The 24,436-nt window shown below is 44.5% G+C and overlaps 1 protein-coding gene across 4 annotated transcripts in view; it reads left to right on the plus strand.

The window, feature by feature from the left end:
* The window catches only part of fermt2 (FERM domain containing kindlin 2), a 51,987-nt gene that overhangs the window by 21,917 nt on the left and 5,634 nt on the right, over positions 1 to 24,436 (plus strand). For 2 of the 4 annotated variants that reach the window (XM_079528937.1, XM_079528938.1), the window contains exons 4-13: positions 5,470 to 5,598; positions 9,517 to 9,549; positions 12,331 to 12,556; positions 12,671 to 12,773; positions 13,885 to 13,992; positions 17,194 to 17,328; positions 18,189 to 18,238; positions 18,924 to 19,048; positions 19,249 to 19,355; positions 20,068 to 20,289. In XM_079528937.1, coding sequence (XP_079385063.1) covers positions 5,470 to 5,598; positions 9,517 to 9,549; positions 12,331 to 12,556; positions 12,671 to 12,773; positions 13,885 to 13,992; positions 17,194 to 17,328; positions 18,189 to 18,238; positions 18,924 to 19,048; positions 19,249 to 19,355; positions 20,068 to 20,289 — 1,238 coding nt within the window. The remainder of the gene's footprint in view (positions 1 to 5,469; positions 5,599 to 9,516; positions 9,550 to 12,330; positions 12,557 to 12,670; positions 12,774 to 13,884; positions 13,993 to 17,193; positions 17,329 to 18,188; positions 18,239 to 18,923; positions 19,049 to 19,248; positions 19,356 to 20,067; positions 20,290 to 24,436) is intronic. The other 2 variants (XM_079528939.1, XM_079528940.1) reach the window with 1 other exon arrangement.

Raw genomic sequence — 24,436 nt, forward strand, 5'->3', positions numbered from 1 at the left:
AACTGATGGAGAAAAGCCGCTAAAAAATCAGAAATTGCGCCCGGTGTGTAGGGACCTTAAGACCGTTTTCCTGTGTGCTTCCCACTGACTGGCCACAGTGGCCAGCAGCCTGGTTTTTACTTAGTTGCACGCGGGTGTTGTGTACCAAAAATAGAAGATCGACAAACTCACAGTGTGTTGCGCTGTAATGGGTTGTGAGCTTGCAGGTCGTCTCTTTCCGATTTGTGACACCCTCGAGCAACTAAATAAAACTCAGGCATGAGAGCTGCTGAGCATGGAGAGCCAGAACAGACTGTCCAACTGGCCTTCACTCCAGACAGGGGGAGAGAGGAAGGAGATGAGATATACTACTGGGAAAAGAGGCTGATGGAGGGAGAGGGAGAGAGAGAGGACGGGAGACGGGAGTTTCCTCTCAGCTGTGATAGTAACTTCTCTCCTCTTTCCTCGATGATTGATTTCAAGGGGCTTTTCACTCTGGACTCTGCAGTTGGTCTTGCAGAAGCCGTTTCTTGGTGCAAAACAAATTCCAGGTTCACTCCTTCAGTGTGGGAGTTGGCAACCTTATTTCATCGTCTTCGTCGCAGTTCCTCTTTCTCGCTCCTGTAAATATACACAGTATAACACTTCATGAGCTCTGTGTATGCACACACATATATTCAGTGTTAATATATTATTCACAAATTATTTCTCATCTCTTTTTCTCAATCTCTCATGCATTTCCCCGAACCTCTGATAGTGAATCTCCTACACACGAGCAGAGCTTACTGTACAGTCCCTGCTGTACCTGCTGCTCTACAGTAAGTTAGATGGATCAAACCAATTATCTCTGCTGTACTTCTCCCATGTCCACTGCAGCTGTGCTTAGTCTCACCCCTGACACAGACACGGCCCATCTGGGCCAGCTGGGAATGGGTGAAGACTCCACAGAATATATACTGTACTGGTACTGGCTAAGATCACTCGGTTACACTCTGACTTTGTACTGTGATTTCCATTGGCAGCCTTCAGATCACGCACCGTATTTTTTTTTGCCTCTAAGGTATTTCCCCCCCCTCCTTTTTGTGTGCTTTTTTAAAGTCCAAAGATTTTTTTTCTGTTATCATGGTTTAAATAGAATATTAAATCTGTTTGCATAAAAGGCAAGGCATTTAATGGGGAAATCAAGGAAAGGGCATTTTAAAAGATGCATCTGTCAATGAGTCACATTTAGCCATGACAACCTTGACCTGTCTAGACAAATTGGACACTTCATTTCACCAAACACAATTTAATGTGCGTGTAACCTCACAGATATACATCCACACAGGAAGGAACATACAGTACACACAACACACAGTCTTCATCACCAATGACAAGCGCATGACACTGTGGACCTAGGAGCTTGAGGTGTACAAAGTTCCACTCCAAGATGCAGTAAAAATGAACATAATTTATGGATAATGGCAGTCACACTGCTTCCACTTAACCACAGTGTCCTGTCTGTTATGCACCATGTTCTGCCTGTGTCCTGACCTGCTATGCCCTCGTTTCCAGGATACTGTAGGGGGACAGGAGCCATGGCAGTGGTGCCATTAGTTTGCAGAAGATGTTACCGGTACCTGGAGGCAACAGAGGAGAGACTAATAGTTTAAGACAAAAAAGGCCAGGGATAATGAGGAAAGATGAAGCTCAGAAGACTTGTTTAATCACTTTCACCCTGGCATCCCTATTTTGTGCATCCCTATTTTGGGCATTACAGTTGCAGATCTACAAGCTCACGACAGGCTAGTTTTGAATAGCTAAAGTATAAAATAGGGCTTAAGTTAAGGGAAAGGAGGACAGCTGAGAAGGCTACATAGTAAAATGGGGTAAATGTTGCAAAAATAAACCAAGATGAAGGCCAAAAGGTCCATTTTCACTCTCAAACGAACTACTTACTACTCGTACTTACTCCCCTCCCCCATCTTTCCCTCTACACCAAATCTCTTCGGCAAAAAAAGCTGATCAATTGTTTTGTGGGTATATGTCATGAACCTCCACGTGTTAGGCTCTTCTGGTGAAACTCCTGGCTGTCAGGTGAAAAGAAGAGCTGCACGTCTATTAGAGGAGGCAAGTGGTGGTCTACGCCCTCCCCTGACCAACAGTGAGGATTGGCAGCGACAGGGGACTGCAGTATAAGCAAAAGAAAAATCGCTGTAAGCTACAGTAATAGGCGTTGCGTCACAGTGGTCCACTTGATTTATGGACCATCGCCCGCTGTGGCCTGCTTGACTGGCCCAAGTGTCTTGGCCACTGTTTTCATAACACAGAAGTGTGGTTTTGGCTAACTCCTAAATTGAAGATCATTATTTTTCTTTTAAATTGGATTTCATCACAATGTTGGAATGGGGAAGAGATGCTCTTACACTCGCTAGGCTTAAAAGTAGAATGTACCACTTTTTTTGCTGAGTCATGTTGGTTCTTCATACTGACGTCTAGCTCTCCTTTAGTACTAATAATAGTGTATTATTTGGATTAGTATTTACATTGTCATCAATTTCCCCATGAACACAGACCCCGTGTTGTAGATGATGAGTTACTTGTCGGTCCTTTTATTGTTAATCAATCCACCTCAGAACAAGATCTTGATTTAGCACCCCAGGATATTGACCGATCAATTACACTCACAGCCGTACACACAGCTTAAAATCAAACTCTGCTGATGAAGTGATCTGATAGAGAGAGGCGATAAAACCACCTCTTCTTAACTTTTCTCACCATGTAGGGTCTCTGTCTTTGTACATGGTAAACCACGGTGTTATAAAATTAGAATATGACGGTGTTTGTGATTCCTCTGTGGTCGGGTCATACTCACTCCAGTGAATCATGTGTTCCACGGAGTTAGACCAAGCAACCATTGCTGGCACTGAGTCAATCCCCTCCCCTCTCCCTTGGCTGGAAGCCTGGCCACTGCCACAATTCTGGAAGATGGAAGATAGAAGATGTTCTGCAAGTAAGGCTAATTGTGTAGGTGTGATGTGTGTTGATGGAAATCATTTCTATGAGCTTTTGTAAACCCCTGAGCCTTAGTCTCAACTTCTGCCCCTCAGCACAGGTTTTAGTATGTGAGCCAGGTTATTATTGCCATATTTTGCATGTGATTTATATCTCCGCAAATGTACCAGACCACTCTTGACTGTTGACGTTTTTATTTTAACTTTTATATTTTATTTGTTATAATAATATAAATACTTTCAGAACAGGGTTTTATCTGGTCTGCTCTGCATCAGATTTAACTCTTCTAATAATTCATTTTTGAAAATACCTGAGAATCTTACTATGCATGACGTTATTCAGCAATATTGTCCCATCACCGATTTGGTCTATTCTACCAATATTGCACTGAAAGGATTGCCATTCAAATGTTATTATTGAGAATGTGACTTAGAAAAACATAAAACATTATCTCCGAAAACGCGTTTATATATATTTTCTTTGAGAGATGGTTATTTGATAGTGAATGATGCTGGAAAGCTACAATACTATGAATCATCATTGTCAGATCTAGCAGAGGGTGTTAATTTACTTACCAATTATGGGCATTGGTATCACACCCAAAAATACATTATATCGTCCATTCCCTACCCTCAAATCCTGTAATCAGCCAAGCCATCCTCACTAGATGCATCATTGATGTATGCCCTATAGATTCCAGCACAGTGAGCACAGTTGAAAATAAGATTTCCAGGTCAATTTCTGCACGCAAAGGCTTATATTTATATAGGGTTATATTGTAACACAGGATTTCATTGTGTAGGTGGCATTGACTTGAGATCACAGGAATGTGTCATGAAAGTGACGTGGATGTTTGACATTGTAGTAAAATGCCACATGCCTCTGCAATGCCTTGGCGGAATACAAACATGTGCTCACGCACACAGCCCAAACACTTGGCCATGCCCCATGTTCACGCAGCCCAACGTGGGGCTAAAGCTAGGCTGAACGCCTGCACTCACATGGCTGTATAAGGGCACAGCACTTGTGCTACAGTCAGTATAGAGAGAGTGGGAAAGAGGGAGGAGGAGGAGGGAGAGTGTGAGCGCCCATCTGGTAGTCCTTAAAACCTCTGGAATGCTTTTGCTTTAGTTACACAAACTAAACAAGCAATTCTCGCCAAGCCAAGAAGTCCTGTCTCCTCCTTAGGATTCAGACTCCTCTGCTTTTTCTCGTTCTCTCTTGATAAATGTCTCTCTCTTTCTTGCCATCTCTCTCACCGTTCCATATCTGTTGGAAATTGACCTTGCATGATCAAATTTGAATGGCCTCTTCTCTGTAGATGACAAAAGTGAGTGCAGTGAAATAAACTTTCTCAAATATCAGCCACCTCCCTGATTGGTAGAATGGAATTCCAAAAGAGAGTGAATCCAGCCGAAAGGCCCAGCTGTGCTTTTCGACTCTGCTCATCTGTCTGTGCGGACACATTCTGGCAGCCTCACCCACTGCCTCGCAGCCGCCCAAAACCCTGTCCTAAAGCGTCATTACTGTCACTGAGGGATGGATCCTTCATTCCCTGTCCTAACGCATCATTACTGCTGCTGAGGGATGGCTCCTTCCATCCTTGACTCCTCAGCTTCCTTGCCTCCTTGGCTTCCTAGCCTCAGAGGGAGGAGTGAGGAATACATACTATGAAACCTGGTGTGTGTATCGGACTGCATATTATAGTGCTTACACTGTGTGTAGCAGATTACAGTTTACTGTAGTTGTCGCATCTCACCTGTCTGTCAAAGGATTTGGTGGTGTTTTGACATGGGCAGTGTTAGTGCCACTAGGGCATTATATAATGATAGTTATCAAACACTGTTTTCAGGTCTGAACTCTGAACCTCTTAACCCATTTAGACCTGAAAACAAAACGCCTGCGGGCACCGAGACTAGTTTGCCACTGATGGCGTGACAGTGACAACTCCATAATGTTTTGTCTGTCCCTTTACTGCTTCTGATGAGCCATTTGCTCTTGCATCGTTTTCGCCACTCTCGAGTGTGTGACTGACTGTGAATGGGTGAATGTAATGCACATCATAAAGCATCGTTGTCGATAAAGGTGCTATAGAAATGAAGACCATTTACCATTTGGGCTTTATAGCCAGTATTAGATTTGTGCACAGCTGTTCATGATTTTTACCCTCCTCTTTCTCTTTCAGTATCTCGCTCTCCTCCTCCCTAGCCTTTTACTGTCTTTGCCTTTCTCTCCCTTCTTGACCTCGTTATTCACTGCAGTTAGAGATTCCACACTGTGTGTGTGCATTTGGTCCTTGATACTGTGGTTTATTTGAAGCTAGTAGTTGAAAGAATCCTAAATGATGACTTTGTTGACATATAGTGACACGTCTGCTCCTCTTGGGGTCAGGGTGGCTTAACACTGTTGCTGTGCAAGGTACTGTTTATGTGACAAATCAAAACTTTGACGGACTCTCTCCCTCTCTCTCCCTCTCCCTGCCGTCCCACCCTCTAGATATTCGCCACCCAGAGGAGCTGTCACTGCTGCGTAAGCCTCGTGATCCCAAGAAGAAGAAGAAAAAGCTGGAGGAAGCTGAGGAGCAGGCTCTGGAGATGGACGGTCCTCTGCTAACCCCTGGATCAGGTAATATCAGAGGCCTGGAGCTCCTTCTGCTCATGAGAATCCCTTCGCCTCCTACCACTGGGAATAGGATTCGTCCAAAGCAAAAACTCCATATACAGTACTCTGTGATCGGCCGATCGGTCTCCAAATGACTCGATCTGTGATCGGCAATTTACCCTATCTGGAGAAACCGATCTTCAGATATATAGTATAATATCATTCTGCATCTTTGTGACAGGCCTAAACATTCTCCCCTTCCTCACCACACACAGGAACAGTTTTGACGTGGGTTTACTTTTTACATATAATTTTGGAAATATTCACACACGTATTTACGCACAAGATCAGTATCGGCCGATCATGAGAGAACCAATCGGTGATCAGGATCGGGATCGGTCCCCAAAAACCTGATAGGAGCATCACTATACAGTAGCACAATATATGGATAGGGTTGGCTAATCCAACTCTGTGAAATCCTCTGTATTGATTTTTCCATAACACATTCAGAGTTAAAGGGATATTTCACTTTCACATGAATCATTTTTCAATTATTCATGTCAATTTTTCAGCAAACATACATACATACATCACCGTAACCTAATCAACATTAGTTAGACTTTAATATATTAGCGCCCCTCACTTCACACGGGCGTGATTTTTTTAAATCTGCCTCAGGTCTACATGGGTCAATGTCTGCAACAGGTTGACTAGCAGGTTCCTCTGATTCTTTTTTCTAATTGCCCCTGTGGTTCGTAACCACTAAAGCTGCAGATTGCTGCACCCTGTCTTCTACTAGTGACCAAATAAGAATGTGTGAGTTTGAGGCCGCTGCTGTGGAGCTGCAGACCTGGCTCTCTCCGCTCCTTGGCAGGGTGGACGAAGAATGGCTGAGATTCCACACATAGTTGGTCACGCTGCCATTTTAAACCCAAACCAGGATACACACAACTACAGCTATACTCACTCCTCCCTACCTCCGTCCCTGCACCAGTGATGACACGGTTACAGCCATGTGAGTAGAGAGCGGCAGGACAGGACAGGCCATGTTGCTGTCTCATTAGAGTTAGCATTATAGGGGACACTCACTCACTCACTCAGTAACTTGCTAACTCTATAAGGCAATGTGAATGGGGCTCATTGTCTGGTTTGGTAGAGAGTGGCTGCCCCTCCCCTGCCCTGCCCTTCTCCGTCCTGTGCACAAGTTCTCGACCCTTTCCCCACAGACTGGAGTTTTATCGGACCTCTGTTTAGAGCTGCACAGTGAGAGTGAACCAATTGAACCATATGGACCCACAATGGTCCGTCCTGGACCCTCTCAGAGTTATACATGTATAAATGAACACTTAGGATTTCACTTAGGATTTGTTTTTGTGCACTCCCAAATGAACTGCAAGCGACATAATGTGAAAACACACTATATAGGACTGCTCTAATGTTTCGCTAAAAACTATATTGCACTGAGCCAAGAGCAGAAGGAGTTAAAGTCCATGTTTATTTCAGGAGTTACCACGCGACATTCACACCCTGTGTTTTGTCTCTTCTCCATCTCAAGGGTGGGTTTCATTACGGTCTCTCTGCATGCACTTCCCCTCAGTCTAGAAGTGAACTCCTGCCACCCCCAGTGCACCGCTTGAAAAAATACACTGGTTTCTTCTCTGTGGGTGATTGTGGTCACGTTACGGTGGTGAAAAGGAACAGAGCATCAAGAGGAATGTGCAGAATCTGTTTTCCTGTACCGATGTTGTACTCTCCCTATCGCTCTCGTCTTCTCCCTATCTCTTTTTCTCTGACTCACACACGACACAACACATGCATACATACATGCAGTCACACATCCTACCGCCCCCTCCCAATGAATCACATGCTATAGTAGACTGTATTTCATGGTCAAGTTGCAGAGAGTTATTCCGTCCCCCTGTGGTGAAGGGCCTGGCCTCTTACCCCGGGTCTCCTGATAGGAATCACAAGGGCCAGGCTGTACAGACAGGCAGCGACGCAATCAGCTCACTGCCTGATCAACCAGAACCACTAATCTCACTGCTGCTGTTTGTACCTCTACACTCCACCCCACAGAGACCCAGAGGCAGACCATATTATTGCAGTCCTCCTCGTCATGTTTGTCCGCTCCTAAATCTCCGTTTTTCCTCTCTACTTGTAGATTTTATATTTTTGAGCCCCTCCTATATTCAGCTATAGTGTATATTTTCATCTTACACAAACATTAAATTGACAATGAATGGAGAATTTACGTCGTATCTGGACAAGCAAATCGGCTATTTTTGTCCTACACAAATTCATTGACAACTAGAAAAAGTGCCCTTCTGGGCACAGGTCTCCACCGGGAGGATAGGACTGTGTGAGATGTTTGGCAAAATGTTTAGGATTAATATAAACATGTTTTTTAGGCATTTTGTTCCAAAAATGTGTTTTGCAAAAATCAACCTGTTGGTGGCGCTATAACAGGCCAATGTGAAAAGGGTGGGATATATTCCTCAGCCTAGTAAGAAAATGTGTGAAAGATTTCACGTAAATTGCATGCTGCGTTCATGATTTGAGGCTTTTGTTCAAAACGGGGCAAACTGTGAAAGCTAATTATAGCCAATTAGGATGGAATATGAAATATCGGACAGATCCGACTTGAGCACATGACCATAGAGATAGTGTGTAACGATTTGTGAGATTTTTGGACAGAATCTGGAGGAGTAATATCAAAAAATGTGTTTTACAAAAGTCGGCCTCCTGGTGGCGCTATAAAAGGCAGATGCGGAAAATGCAGGTCAACGGTTTGTCCTTGGCCTCTAGGGAGTGTGCATGCAACGTTTCACGCAGATCGGTGCAGTTTTAGGTAAAACATGTGAAAAGCTGCCTCATGGTGGCGCTATAACAGGCCGTTCTGGAAAATGTGGGGCAGAGGTTCATCGTTGGCATCCAGGGAGCGTGTGTGCAAAGTTTGGCATCGACCGGGTTAACGGTGCCGGAGATTAGCTGGTAACGGACGGACGGAAGGACACACACACACGGACGGACACACACACGGACGGAGTGCAAAACATACTCTCTCCCCATGCCTTCGGCCTGGTGGAGAGTAGACAATGAATGGATGATGTACAATGATAAGAGCGCCACTTCACACGGGTGTGATTTTTTTTTTGTTATATGGAAACGTATGTCTTTTGCACACCTGAATAAATGTCTTAGTGACAGATGCGTAGGTAAAGTAATCTAATCAAAGACGTTTCTTCGAACATGGTCTTTGACGGAAACGTTGCGCTATTTAGCAAATGTCTGACCATGTGCGCTGCTGGGCATTATCACTTTTCTTAGACTCCAGGCTGTGCCATTTTTTAGTTCCAAAACCACAACCTCCGTCTTTAGGTGGGTCATTTTAGAAATGCCAGTCCTGTGTGCAACAGAACGATACTTAAATCTTTACAGTACTGCTCGTTTTGAGTTTGAATGCCATGTTGGTTACTAATCTCAGCTGTTCCTATGAGTCGAGACTATGTTGTCAGACCACTCCGTCCCACTTCGCCTGTCACTTCTACTGCGTCTTTTATAAATAATTAGCCCGTCTGTCAGTATGGAGAATGACATCCCTTGGATATCCAGCAGTGCACATCTGTGCTGCAGTGTATACATGCAGGAGTAGGTCACATTGACCAACACCCTGCCCTGCCTGGGTTTGTAATCAGCCACGTTGGGTTTGAATGGATATGAATGGGTGCATGGAAATGATGGAGCCACGATTGGGCAAACTGAGTCATCCGAGGCTGGCAGTTGCTGGCCGTGGAAACATTGCACCTCGTTCTTCTATTTTCCTGTATTCTCTTCTCTTCTCTTCTCTTCTCTTCTCTTCTCTTCCCTTCCCCCTTCATCTTTCTTCCATTGCTTTTCTTTACTCCTTCCCTGTCTTTCTTTCTTTCTCTCCTTCCATCTTAGCCTCTGAGATAATATACATCGGACCTGTCAAAGGTAAGCTGTCCTCTTCTGTCCCTTAATGTTTTCTGCACTGCTTCCTCTTTCTCCGCCTCCCTCTCCTCCTCCAACCCTCACCCCCCCTCTCCTCCTCCAACCCTCACCCCTACAGCTGGAGTGCTCAGGGTCACCTGACAAGCTATAACCTTAGGAACCAGCTGCCGAGTCACCTGACTGCTCCGACAGAGGAAGTCAGCTGATTTTTGGTGGTCACATGACAAAAGCTTTGCCTCCCATCAGAATTCAACTTAAAGCTCAAAACGCCCATTATAACTTCCAGAACAAGCTCATTGCTCATTTCTGATGTTTGTTGTTTTGCTGGCCACTTTGAAGCACACAGGAGCCATAAATGTTTCCAAAGGAGGAGAGAATATAGATAGATATGTATGTGTATATATATATATAAGTTTTTTTTTTTTAAATAATTCGCTTTATTTTACAGTACCATTCTTATTATAGTGTACTGGTAATTTGGTGTCTTTGTTGATATTGTTCTATTGTGAGGAGGACATATTGTACTGTATGAAAATCGGACATTCCCTTTCTGTGTGTTGGGACTGAGAGCTAGCTCTCAAAAGCACTGACAAAAATAATCTCTAAAAAAACGCATTGTTTTGCATAGATTGGTGGAAATTGTCCTGCTCGCAGAACTCATTGGGAAGTGTAAAAAAGATTTTCACATCCTCAATAGAAGAATAAGATTCTCTTTAAATATTGACAGATAGAAAACTGCAAGATAGTGGGTATATTGGTCATAAATTGTATCTCAAAAACACACACACACACACACACACACACACACACACACACACACACACAAAACGCTCACACACAAAGAGACACTTTCATTTGTTGAATCCCCCCAGAGTTTACATCAAGCCTCACAGCCCAGGGTGGTCCAGCTTTTTCCATGTAAACCCTCTACCACTACCACTCCCCCTGTGTGAGAGAATTAGGGAGTCGAGGCATGTTAACATTCTCCATGTCTTTCACCCTGTGTTGGACTCGGTCAAACGGATGGGGAGTGAGAGTAAACGTGGGATTGCCTCGTTGCCTGTTGTTGTCTCCATCTATACTTTTTCTCTCTGGATACTTGGGATTCCTCCAGAGACCATAGGGGACATGGGAGTACTCTCCATGACCTGATGAACTCTGCATCAGAGAGAAGCCTTGAAAGAACCCTTAAACAGCCTCCCCAAAAAACTTTCCTCTGGGGATGGGTCGCCATGGCCTGGACCCTGTTCTCATGACCTACACGCGCACGGGCGTGCACACACACACACACACACACACACACACACACACACACACACACACACACACACACACAGGCTCACTTCCTGTTATTAGTAAAAATATGGTTTGGTCACTGTTGCTTCTTGACCCAATACACAGGGAGTGGGGGTATTGGTCAGTGTGTGGCCATTCATCTGGGCCAGAAGTACTCCATAGAGCCAGCTTCTGCTTGATCTTGCATTTATTTATCTATGAAAAGACCAAATCTACAGTTAATTTATATTGCCGATAGCATGACGCAACAGTCCACTCCAGAACATTATCATTTTTAGGCACCTTATCCACTTAAATCTAAACCCTATATACAGTACTTAGTAGACCGATGTCCCCAAGTTATACACACTTCCTTTTTCCCTCCTTCCTTTCGTCAGCTTGTAGAGATGCTATTTTCATCCAATATCTGCCTATTCTTGGTGAATGTTTGCCTATTATGACATGCCCAGAATTGGGATGCTAGCCTAGGATTCATGTAGTTAAATAACGTGTTATATTTATAATGTACAATATATAGTGGGTTATTTGTTGTTCCGTGCCATTTTAAAATCCTTGTGTCCTCGCCTCATCTCCTTCCCTCCCTCCTCCCTGCGGCTGGTTGTGCTGTAATTTGCTGTGTGCAGTGCAGTCTGCAGTGCAATGCACTACTGCAGGGTTTTCATTGTGAACAAATTGATCATATTGTGTGATCATATTGTGCATCATCTGCATGCCTGACGTGCATCAATCTTGCTATCAGCAGAAAGGACCTACTGTAGTTGAAGCCACTCATTTGCAAAGGGCTCGCTGGTAGTCACGCTGTTGACCGCAAGCTGATGTGACGAGGTTGCAACTGTGTGTGCTGTTGTGAAAATGCAACTATCGATTTTCTTGGCGTTTATTACTTTTTCAAATGATCAATTCGTCGTGTATTTTTGAGTGGTGCAAACCACTCCAACAACCAGCTTTGTCTGTACCCGTGTACCCGTGTCTGTACCCGTGTACCTGTACGTGGGACCCAACAAAAATTAGCATGGTTGCTATGGTTGGTGTGTGACGTCACTGACATAGCTGATCAGACTATATAAGACCTTGCACCACTCAGTTCACACGGGTGTGATTTTTTTTTTATAGATCAACAAATCAAGGCAAATTACTTTCTTTGCTAAAATAACGCGTCACAAGCTTATGTAGATCTGCTTGTATATCAACACTTTTTTTTCCTGTTGCACCCCTAGCAGGCATGTGTGTTGGTATTGGTTGAATTTAAGAATGCATATTCCTCTGCAAGATAGTTTGTACATTTCATGACAAAACAACTAGATATAGCGTGAAGTGTGAATTATGTTGAACTGACTGCTGTGTGATTGGTGTCAAAATGACCACTTCAGTCCACCACATCATGTGACTAACCACTGACCGTATGTTCAGTCCACCACATCATGTGACTAACCACTGACCGTAAGTCCACCACATCATGTGACTAACCACTGACCGTATGTTTTCCAGGGAGCATCTACTCCAGCCCAGGTCTGTACAGTAAGACCATGACACCGACCTATGACTCCAGAGATGGAAGCCCCTTGTCACCCACCACCGCCTGGTTTGGGGACAGCCCCCTCTCGGAGGGCAACCCCAGCATTCTCGCCGTCAGCCAGCCAATCTCCTCGCCCGACATCTTGGCCAAACTTTACAAGCATCATTCCCTCCTGGACAAGGCCAAAATCAACCAGGGGTGAGCCTTACTTCAGTGGAATTCATGAAATGTCCCATTTGTGGAATGCAACGCTGCGCAACTGAGCCTTCACACTGTGTTTTAACACGGTGAATGTGCATTGTGTCTTTGCAGGTGGTTGGACTCGTCCCGGTCCCTGATGGAGCAGGATGTGAAGGAGAACGAGGTCCTGCTGCTGCGGTTTAAATATCACAGCTTCTTTGACCTCAACCCCAAGGTACGACCCACAGACCCTTACTCAACCCCAAGGTACGACCCACAGACCCTTACTCAACCCCAAGGTACGACCCACAGACCCTTACTCAACCCCAAGGTACGACCCACAGACCCTTACTCGATAGCTGGATAGTTCTATGGGTGTACGGAGGCTAGTCCTGGTGGTTCACAGGGCTAAAGAATGTACTACTACTACTACATACACACACCATGGGTTCAACAATGTGATCATGGACTCATGATTTGTGTTGTGCTCCCACATAGCTACAGTACAACCACCCCACCCTCCCTTCCCTTTCCACTGTAGTACTGTACACTATCTAACAAAGCATACAATAAGCTTAAAATCTTTTTAGAGGATACACAGTGATGACACAACAAAAACATATTTCTCTGTTGTTCACACAGCAGACCACATGATTCTCTATTGTTTTTTTGTTATTTTATTTTTAACCTGAGGAAAGATAATTACTGTGTAATGGCATCTCACTGATGATTTTAGGTTGGCCAACTAAAAGGTCCTTACTTTTCTGTTCATGTACTTGGAACTAAAGTAGTGACGCTTTAAACCCCACCCATCTGATACTCCCAAGGGGGATAGAACAAGCACAAAGAATTTCACCTACACATACAGTTGGGTGCCACCGATATTGTCCCTTATCATTTGACCCATTTAGGCCTGACTTAAAGAAATCCTTCTAAATCCTCCAGTTTTCTGAAATAAATATTTTCACGATTTTTCAAAAATAGCAGACCTACAAAGCTCGTAGCGCGCCACTCGGTGGCGCGCTATGAGCTTGTAGATCTGCTATTTTTCAATAGCTAAATTATAATGTTTAAAACACCAAAAGGGGTTCCCGCCCCAAAATGGGTTAACTGTCCTTTTGCGCAGATCACGCAAACCTCAGCAAAAAGAAAAGGACAATATCGATGGCCTCCAACTGTAGGTTGTGTGTCCTCCTGTGCATGCAAGGTGAAGGTTGTGTGTCCTCCTGTGCATGCAAGGTGAAGGTTGTGTGTCCTCCTGTGCATGCAAGGTGAAGGTTGTGTGTCCTCCTGTGCATGCAAGGTGACTTGGGTTGTGTGTAACTGTTCTCCACTCGTCCCTGCAGTATGATGCCATCAGGGTGAACCAGTTGTATGAACAGTCCAAATGGGCCATCCTGCTGGAGGAAATCGAGTGCACAGAGGAGGAAATGATGATGTTCGCCGCCTTGCAGGTAAATAGACGTGTGTGAGTGTGTGTGGGGGGAGGGGTGTGGGTGTGGAGGTGGGGTGGGGGTGGGTGTGCGAGTGTGTGTGTGTGTGTGTGTCTGACTGTGCATGGATGGGTTCAGCAGTGCATTGTCAGTGTCTGAGCAGTCTGAGGACCTGCAGTTCCCTTCTCATCAGGCAAATTGCCTTTTCAACCACAAGCTAATGAATTGGATGGGCGTTCAGCCCAGAGCTGAGTCTGTTCTGCTGTGGTATGCATACTAAAAGAAAGTTGGCTATTGTTGCAGAGAGAGCTAATCAGGGTATTATCGCCCATCCTCCCTGTGGGCTGCTACAGTATTACAAGGCTTTTGAACAAAATGTCCCCGGTGAATTATTCATTATAGTTAATTTGCAGAACAGTAATTCACTTAGCCCCACTCAATTAAATGGAGTATATTATAATGTTATGAATATGAACATATACTACTTTAACTGACTGATCCACTGAATGGCCATATAAGTGTGAAAATATTTAAATGACGCGACGGGGACCCCGAAGAGTCCCGTCAGCTTAGCGGTTTAGCAGATTTGCCCCCTGGTCCGCCCCTTTCGAGGGGCGCTAGCTCCTCCAATGCATGGCTTTAGAAGATTACGTCATGTGGCACCACGTCTATGGACATTTTAATGTTTGCTTAGAGCACTTAATGATGTAAATACCTGCCAGCCAAGTCTATAGGACTTTAATGTTTGTTTAGGGCACATATGTGGCCAATATAAATACATCTTGTGACTGATTCCGTTTTATACAATAAAACACACTGCATTCATGTCTTGTAACCTATATAGTGGCAGTGAATCTGAACTCGTGTGGCAGCCACAGTGGGCGCCCCTCACTTCACACAAGTGTGATTATCTTCAATCCGACAAATAATTTCTTGTATTGTTTTGGTTGCAGATTTCCTAACACTTTTCTAAAATGAGATCTAGTCTTGAGGCATTAAGGAGCTTCTAACTTACAGTAACTGTGTACAGCAAACGAAAAAACATAAAGCCGGCCTGGGCCAGCCGAGCGGTCCAGGCACCTAGGCTGGTATTCCAGCCTGACAGCGTTTTGCGGGTTCGAGTCCCGATCCTGACGACCTTTGCCGCATGTCTTCCCCCCATCTCTCTCCCCCTTTCCTGTCATAATACTGTGAAAATCTATCAATAAAGGCAAAAAGCCCAAAACATATCTTTAAAAACAAAACAAAAAAAACAAAGCCTTATGAATTTCTATAGACAGACATCTGGCCCACTAACATGAGTGCCCTTCAGTAACTTCAGCTTTGTTCAAAAGTTCAAAAATCAAGCAGACAAGCACATTTTATATGAACAGTGTAACGTAATGATAGAAGATACATGCACAGAGTTGAGGGGAAAGGGGGGAAGTGAGTTAGAAGTGAATGAGACCCTTTTGCCCCCTCAAGTTGCACCCTCAGTCTGGGGGTGCTATTTCCGACCGTCGTAAAGCTTGGGTGCCAAGACCTGAGGACGCCACCCTGTCCTCACCCCTGTGGTAATTATAGAGCATCTTGAGCCACTGGATGGAGACCCTCAGCACAGACCACCCACCTCTACTAGCCTGAGACCTGCTCGAATTCCTCAAGTCCATGTAGTACACTCAGAGGTGTTAGGTGTTTTTCATCAGAGGATAGTTATAATTACACCTACAGTACAGTAGCTGGTTTCCGGTTTCCCCCTCATGAGGCGCTAGCTAAAAATGCTAATCAGAATGGTGTGTTTAGATTAGCAGCTAGTCTGTCGCTACCTGTCTGTTGGCACCGTGCCACCTCTCTATTTCAGTTGGGTAGTATGAGGCCGATGTTTGCGACAGCTAAGATTTCACCAGCATGGGTCTGAAGGGGTGTGTGCAGGGGTGAGCCTCACTGAGAAGTGATTGTCTGAATGTCTGAGTGTTGTAGCTGGGTGACTGACGTTAGCAAGGTATAATCTGTGTCAGTGTGGCTTTACTGTCTTGGCAATTAATTCAAGTGCGTTAATCAGCCATTTAGTTTGTCCTGGACTATTAGAGAGTGAGAATACTTGGCACACACACACACACACACACACACACACACACACACACACACACACACACACACACACACACACACACACACACACACACAATAAACAATATACATAGACTTGACAGGCATAGACATACTGCCATGGAGAACCCTTTGTTCCACATTCTGTAACCTTACCTTGCTATAGCTTATGTCTTTCTCTCTCTCGCACTCTCTCTCGACAGCTGTTCATTCATATATTGGAGGGGGATGGTGTGGGGTTGACATTATAAATACCATTTGTCAACAAGTTGTATTTAGTGTCGGTGACTCACGCTAGGAGGAAACCATGGTGAGATCTCCTGTAATGGGAGGATCATGGCCAGTTGACTTGCTATTTCCATTGTTAGAAAGAAAAAAGTACAATTCCTAAAACCCACAGTATCGCCACAGTAAAGACAAATGTATAGTTGATTACAGTTGAAAGATGCGCTGAGAATGTGTTCAGAGCCTCCTACTCGTTTCCCCTTCTAAATCATTGACTAAATCCCCTCCCTCAACCTTCATAGAAAAGCCACTTTCTCACAGATCTCAAAACGTCTGGTTTTGTCTGGTTTTACATGGTGCATACTGGCACCATTTGCAAGCATAACCCCTAAATGAGCCCTCAAGTATTTATGAGGTGATTATCACAGAGCAATTCGCTTTATATGAAAAGGTTTAGTGGTTGCCCACCGGGGACATGCATAGCAGGAAGCCCTATAGAAATCAGCAAAAATGTCGAATAAGGCATTTGACGAGCTGGCAGAATGTATCTCAATCACTTGTTTAATGCCAAGGACTAGTGATTTTATTACTAGTAGCATTCATATAAGGCTGGTTAAGAGAGACATTCACAACAGAAGGATGCACATTGGCAATATGTAACTTATCCAACCCTGTTGTCTAATTTGTCCTTATGCCATTGTACTCTTTATTATTATTATTTATTTGTATTTATTTTTTCGGACGGTGCATTATTAACAAATTAATGGCACGGCTTTCGGTGTTGCTCGACGGTTAACCAACAGTGGCCGGGTTGATTATCTATATTTTCTGAGTTTGTTATTGTGAAGTGTTTATAAAATTCTGTATAAAAAAATTCAACAGACCTCTTTTTGTCTTTCTCTTCCTCAGTATCACATCAACAAGCTGTCAATCATGTCTTCAGACAACCACATGAACAACAGTGAGAAAGAGGTGGATGAGGTGGATGCAGCGCTTTCAGACTTGGAGATAACCTTGGAAGGAGGGAAGACCTCTAACACGCTGGTATGAACAACATCCATCGATGCTACAGTTGGAGGCCATCGATATTGTCCTTTTCTTTTTGCTGAGGTTTGCGTGATCTGCGCAAAAGGACAGTTAACCCATTTTGGGCGGGAACCCCTTTTGGTGTTTTAAACATTGTTATAATTTAGCTATTGAAAAATAGCAGATCTACAAGCTCATAGCGCGCCACCGAGTGGCGCGCTACGAGCTTGTAGGTCTGCTATTTTTTAAAAATCGTGAAAATATTTATTTCAGAAAACTGGAGGATTTAGAAGGATTTTTTAAAATTTTGAGGTCAGGCCTAAATGGGTCAAATGATAAGGGACAATATCGGTGGCACCCAACTGTAGATCTTCTCATCCACTACAGTGAAGTCTTTAAGGCCCTGGATTAGATGAAACAAGCTTGTATCAATGTATTTGTTCCACTCCCATATACAGTAAACACGAGTCCCACACTTCCAACTATGAAGTGTAGTGAAATCACAATCACACAGCTATTTTAAACTACAGATTCATGAACCAGAATTAGAGACGTCTTCTTTTGATGGTAGATATATCCAGCACACATACTGATCCAATGGCAGGGAGCTATATTATGGCTACAGTGAGACATCACACTAACTTTGCATGGGTCGCTTAATATAACATTGTTCAGTCTGCCCCGCCTGGAAAAGTTACATTTATACAGAATTTCACAGGAAGTTGCATAAGCAGTCTTGAGTATTATTTAACAATGACTTGGGAAACCTAGAGTCAGAACTGAGGTCATTGTTTTGGTTATGTTTGACCACCATGTATTTGTTCATAGCAACATTTATTGAACCGTCCCCATGGCTTTTGTTCTTCTCTTTCTCCTAGGGTGACATCACATCTATTCCTGAACTAGCTGACTATGTCAAAGTGTTCAAGTAAGTCAGAAAACAGAAAACCACTAATTCACTTTGCCTCTGACTCTGAAGGATGTAGCACCTATCAGGCAAAATCAGGAAATATTTTCTGGCTAACTGGGAGAAGTGTTGCCTGTTTTGCATCAGCGTAATGAGGGCGGATTGTTTGCCAACAAACATTTGCAAGCTGAGATTACATTTTAAAGTTTGGTTTGGGGAAACTCATCATCACAATGGGTCTTTTTAAAGCATATTTCATTTTTGGATCGTAGTCCTTGCTGACAGGCAGGTAGCCCTTGCTGACAGGCAGGTAGCCCTTGCTGACAGGCAGGTAGACCTTGCTGACAGGCAGGTAGCCCTTGCTGACAGGCAGGTAGCCCTTGCGGTTTGAAAGTCTCCTAATGTATATAAACTGCAGGTGGTATTATGTCCTCTATAATGGTCTCTGTTAATGTTCACGCCCAATGCTGGCTCTTCTCCCATTCATCATGCTGACTTGGCACTAAAGCCTATAAAACATTCTCTCCCTTCCTCTCTACTGCGCTTACTTACCGTCTCCCCTTCCCCAGCATCTCTCTACTTGGCTCTCTCTACTGTGCTTATTTACTGCCTTCCCTTCCCCAGCCCCTCTTGGCCATTGAATTAGAAAAGATGGGTTTTTACATTTGAGGTTTGACGGCTCTCTGTGTTGTCGTATATTTTCCAGGCCTAAGAAACTGACTTTGAAAGGCTATAAGCAGTACTGGTGCACGTTCAAGGATATCACAGTTTCCTGTTACAAGAGCAAAGAGGAGGCACACGGAACACCTGCTCTCCAAATGAATCTTAGAGGTACAAAAAACATTACACACACACACACACACACACACACACACACACACACACAGGTTACAAGAATGAACACAGGTTAAAAGAATGCACCACTTTTTTTCCTCTTGACATGAGGATGTGATCCATGGTGGTGTGTGTGAAGAATGGGTGTGACCTTTGACCCCTCCCTCCCTCATTGAACTGTGGCTTTCCCTGCATAGGCTGTGAGGTAACACCAGATGTCAACATCTCCGCTCAGAAATTCAACATAAAGTTGCTAATCCCAGTGGCCGACGGCATGAACGAGATCTGGCTTCGGTGTGATATGGTGAGTTTTGCACACCCTGGAGTTGACTTCCATACAGTATATCCTACATATAAATAAGGAAACCTCTGCCTGTCTGTCACTCTGTTCCGCATGGTTCTCCTCAGTAGCCTGGATCCAGCCCAAAGACCCCGCCCACTCTCTGAGTGGACTGCATCTCTTGGTCTGGTGTTGCACTGTGAACCTATAATTTCTTCGGTACAAAAATGTATTATCCAATGAGAATCGGTGGTGGGGGTGGGTCTAACGAACAACCAATCAGCGCCGAGTCCCGTTTTCAGCGGCATCACGCAGCGCAACACACAGAGGAAGGAGGGGAAAAACAACACCAATGGCTACTGGTTGAGGGAAATTCTAATCCCCTCCCCCTTGAAATCGCTCAGACAGGAGACAATGTCAGACTGAAGCTTCAAGAAAGCTACAGTCTGATAATCAGGCTCAGTGGGTTGGGCAATTGATCTGAACTTGCATGGCATTGACCATTAGCACAAGCAGACAGTGACAAAGCTCGTTTTTCACTTTCCCAAAATACAAGCTATAAATGTATTAATTTATGTTGGGTAGCCATGTAATAAGGTGATTAAACTCTGTCAGTGAATTATCTCCCGACAATGACCACCTAGCCAGATATTATCCCTTTACATAATGTTTAGATGTTGATGACGTAACATAACTCATTCAACTCTCTCACTTCCCCCTTGGCTCTCCACAACAGGAGAAGCAGTATGCCCACTGGATGGCCGCGTGTCGCCTGGCCTCCAAAGGAAAGACCATGGCGGATAGCTCTTATAACCTGGAGGTGCAGAACATTCTGTCCTTCCTCAAGATGCAGCACATGAACCCTGACCCCCAGTATATCGCCGAGCCAATCACCACCGACATAAACCCAGAGTGCCTGGTGTCCCCACGTTACCTTAAGAAGTACAAGAACAAGCAGGTAAGTCCTGAGAAAGAGTTGCAGTCAAGAATGTTGCCGATGGTGCATGGCGAGATGGTGGATGCTAGTCCCACCAGCCACAACCAAGTGACGCATAATAATAAACTAGAATAGCAGGATCGTAATATAGGAAAATGGTCTACTGGTTAGCTGTCCTGTAACGAGAAGGCCACAGGTGTAATTCCCACAACAAAAGAATGTCTAATTATGTGTCAAACGTGTATTGACACCCTGGATAAGAGCCACAGCTAACAGACTATCACATGGCCAGCCATGTTGCTCTTATATCATACACAACAGGGTGGAGTTTCCCATCCCTGCGTGTGACATAAGACCAAAATAACTACTGTGTGAATGTGGACAATAAATAGTCTGAGATGTAAAACATGTCAACAACGTACCAGCCTCATTTTGGGCGTGGTGGAGTTTGTTAATGTGAGCAATAGGTAAAATAACATGGAGGATATATTTAATGTACTGATCTCTAGAAGGAGAGAAAAAGTCGGCTATGCAGCATTTGTGTGTTTTTGGGGGACGTTGTTTACATGTTTGATGGGTGGATAATGGGGGTGACATGAAGAAGTGTCTGGTGCTTCCCACATGGGTGCCTCCTGGCATCTGAGTTGTCTTGCATTGGAATGTACCCCCCCCCCCACTCCTCCCCTTTTCTCCATTCCTCATTCCCTCCCTCTCTCCGAGGGGAAACCAGGACAGCAGACAATCCTCCCAACTTGCTTACACAAGTGGTGTTTCTTATGTCAGACTCCGACCATGCGCTTAAACGAAGGCCATATTGTGTTTCTCGTCTCCTTTTGTTAATTCTGATAAAGAAAAACACTAGATAGACAGGGATTGGGCCCCATGGGCTGCTTCTACCCATGCATCGTAACGTCTTCGTAGATCAGTAGTCTCACTGGTCGGGCAGCAGTGGCTCAGGACGTTGAGCAGCCGCTTGGGAGTCAGAAGTTTCCGCAAACCTTCAATACTCCTAACTAACTGCTGGGTGCCTGGCATGGTTTACTTGCCGTCTGTGTGTGAATAGGTGAATGTAATTATTCTGCATATTGTAAAGCGCTTCGGAGAATTGCAATATTCTCCGAAGCATCAGAGGTACAGTATATTTGCCGATTACATGCCACCATCTGGTGGCTAAACTCAGTACTGTTGCCAGATAACAGGATAGAGGGGCAGTCTTTAGCATATGCTCTCGGAGCCTAGTTGAACCGGAAGAAATTGTGTGGTGCAGGGGGCGTCAGTCCACAGCGTCATCTCAAGATGTAAACGATGGTTTTCCACTCGCGAGGTCGGATTAAAGAAATATTAAGCTGTAAACATAGTCCTTTATCTCAATCTGAGCCCTAAAAATGCTTTAGATGGCGTGCGTGTGCGAGGGCGATTTTGGATATTCGATGACGTCACAACATGGGTGCCACCGGAGGCTAGCGATGGAGGGGTGCATACGTTGGTTAGACATACTAACAGTCCGACAGGCATTAGTCGCTCCCGACATGCGTGGCCGGTTAAAACTCACCCGTGGTTCCTGACTTGCGTGGAAGGTTAAGACTAACCTGTAGCAGGTTAAAACTAACCCATAGGGCGGGGCTTTGCTAAAGGTGAATTGCGGGTTCGGCATAGACTGGGTTAAGGGACAGACTGCAGAAATCCATACAGTTGGCACTGTTGAGCCATCAGTGGCAAACCAACAACACATGCGCCAGCATATTTCAAAATATAGGCGCTAGAGTTCAAGGTTCAAGGTTCAAGTTTATTTAGTGTCCCCGAAGGGCAAATTGGGTTGCAGCATATACGTACATTAAACAATGAGACAAGTACACATAGACAACAGTTCACATAGCAGATCATACCAAAGTACAGAGTGCCAGCAGAGATGGCAGATTTTACTCTGAAAAGCCCCGCCTTCCGTTCCCCCCCAAAACCGGGAGGCATAATCTTCCATTCTTATCGCCCGTCTCTCTCGAAGCGTTAATATTCCAAACGAGGTGTGTGTGTGTGTGTGTGTGTGTGTGTGTGTGTGTGTGTGTGTGTGTGTGTGTGTGTGTGTGTGTGTGTGTGTGTGTGTGTGTGTGTGTGTGTGTGTGTGTGTGTGTGTGTGTGTGTGTGTGTGTGTGTGTGTGTGTGTGTGTGTGTGTGGTTTAAAGGGAAGGAGGGTGGTGATGGTGAGATGGGTTTGCCTCCCCTTAGCTTGCTCACTCAGTCTGGTTTTGATTTGGCTGTATAGGAAATATAGAGCTGCTAGGAGGGCTTGTGTGTATGTTGGGGGGAGGGGGGTCAGTAGGATGTTGGTAAGTGATGACTCAGTACTTTTCTGGGACTGGGCTGTAAGTATAGCCTAACATGTTCTGGATATCTGCACATGAGACTTTCACAGAAGATTTTACTGTGTAAGAAGCGGAAGACAGAGAATGATCGTTCTCTCTGAAAAGACAGGGAGTGTCATTAAACAGGAAATGTTTTGGAAGGGATGCATCACAAACAGCCAGAGGGGTGTCTGCCACAATTAGAATGTTTTATTAATGTTGGCATGATGGAACCATTAGTGTTTTCGGAATCGTTTGCATGTTGACTCAACAGCAGGAAAACTCTGAGAAACAAGTGTCAGCATTTGTGGTTGAATGTGTATGAGCGAGACTCAAAGCACTCAAATTTGTACTCTTAGTGGACCACAGTCAGAAGCGGCGGTCTCTCGTCTCCCCCAGCCTGTGGGGAGGTGTCTGTCAGTCTGTCTGGCTTGGCGCCAGTCTTGGTCACAAACCCAGTCCAATAGTGGGTATCCCCAGGCACAACATGAAAGTCCAGCTTTCAGCAGAGTTGTGTGTGCGTTCGTGTTTATACGTGTATATGTGCATTTATGTGTGTTCACTCATGCACAGAAGCACATGTACACCCAAGTAGTGGGTGTGGGGGCATCAGGAAATGAGCCGTGCCTGGGAATGCTGGGCGGGAAAAGAGGCTGAGAAAAGCTTCTTGCTTCTGTCAGCTGTGGGAGCCGTGCAGGGCGCTGGCCCACTCCCCTTCTCTTTCCCCTTTCTTCCTCCTTCAAACTGCACTTCCTCTCATCGGACTCTCCCGAGGCAACTTCCGTGCTTCAGTTCCCAGTGGATACACACAGGAATCTTTCAACCAGGAGTAGTTTGGTTTCTAGCCAAACCTACTGTACTGTATATCTTTTCATACAAGGATACAAACTTAAATGAAGGCAGAAGGCACAGGGATTGGAGGCTCTGCAGTTCCTTTATGACTCTCTGGTAGTTAGTGCCATCTTGTGGATGAACAGGGAATTACTGCATGTGACAGTGCTTCTCAAATGTATTGGCTTCAGTAATCAGTACCCTATTCCCATTTCCCAGGTGTCTGAATCCAAGTAGCCCATTTATCCAAATGCTTAGAAAATAGCAAGAGAAAACCTACTGTTGCTAGCATCTGATGAAGCCTATGCAAATAACCCACCTTTTGAAGAATATAACATTAAGAGTTGCAATTCGTAGCTTTTGAGCAATTTTATTTTAAACTGTGGTCATAACCGTGGCCATTTCAGTTTTTTTCAATAACAGTTGTGCCAGTCAAGTTGTTGATGTATGTTTAACTTAGTGGACTTTATAGATCAGCAGGTCCACTGAACGTTTGTCAGTCTTTTATCATTAAACATGATATATTTTTCCACTTTCTCTCACATACAGATGTACCTGCACATATCTTAGGCCTAATGGCCTATGTACCTCATTTGAGAAACACATAGGATATACAGTTATTATGCTAAATGTTGCATTTATTCAGCCCCTCTATCCAAAGTGGTGTGCGTTACGCCAACAATGAAGGGTGCTCCACTGCCGATGGTTGGGTTAGGACGGCGCCTGGACGGCATCACCAATTCGCCCCCAGTTCATGTTTTGACGCCGTCAGAAGCGACGCAACAGTCAGTGGAGCCCTGTCGTTAAATTCACCCATTCACACACATTCACACACTGATGGCGGAGTTAACAATTATGGACTTGAGCCAACATTATGTTCATGATACCACTTCTAGCACAGTTAATTTCTTTATCAGGAGAGTTGGGGTTTTTCCAAAGCCTAAGAGTAATGTAACAGCTATTTTCAAACATCCAGCCTGTGCATGAATGCCGATTCA

Source organism: Electrona antarctica (assembly GCF_951216825.1).
Source record: "Electrona antarctica genome assembly, chromosome: 18".
NCBI classification, from domain to species: Eukaryota; Metazoa; Chordata; class Actinopteri; order Myctophiformes; family Myctophidae; genus Electrona; species Electrona antarctica.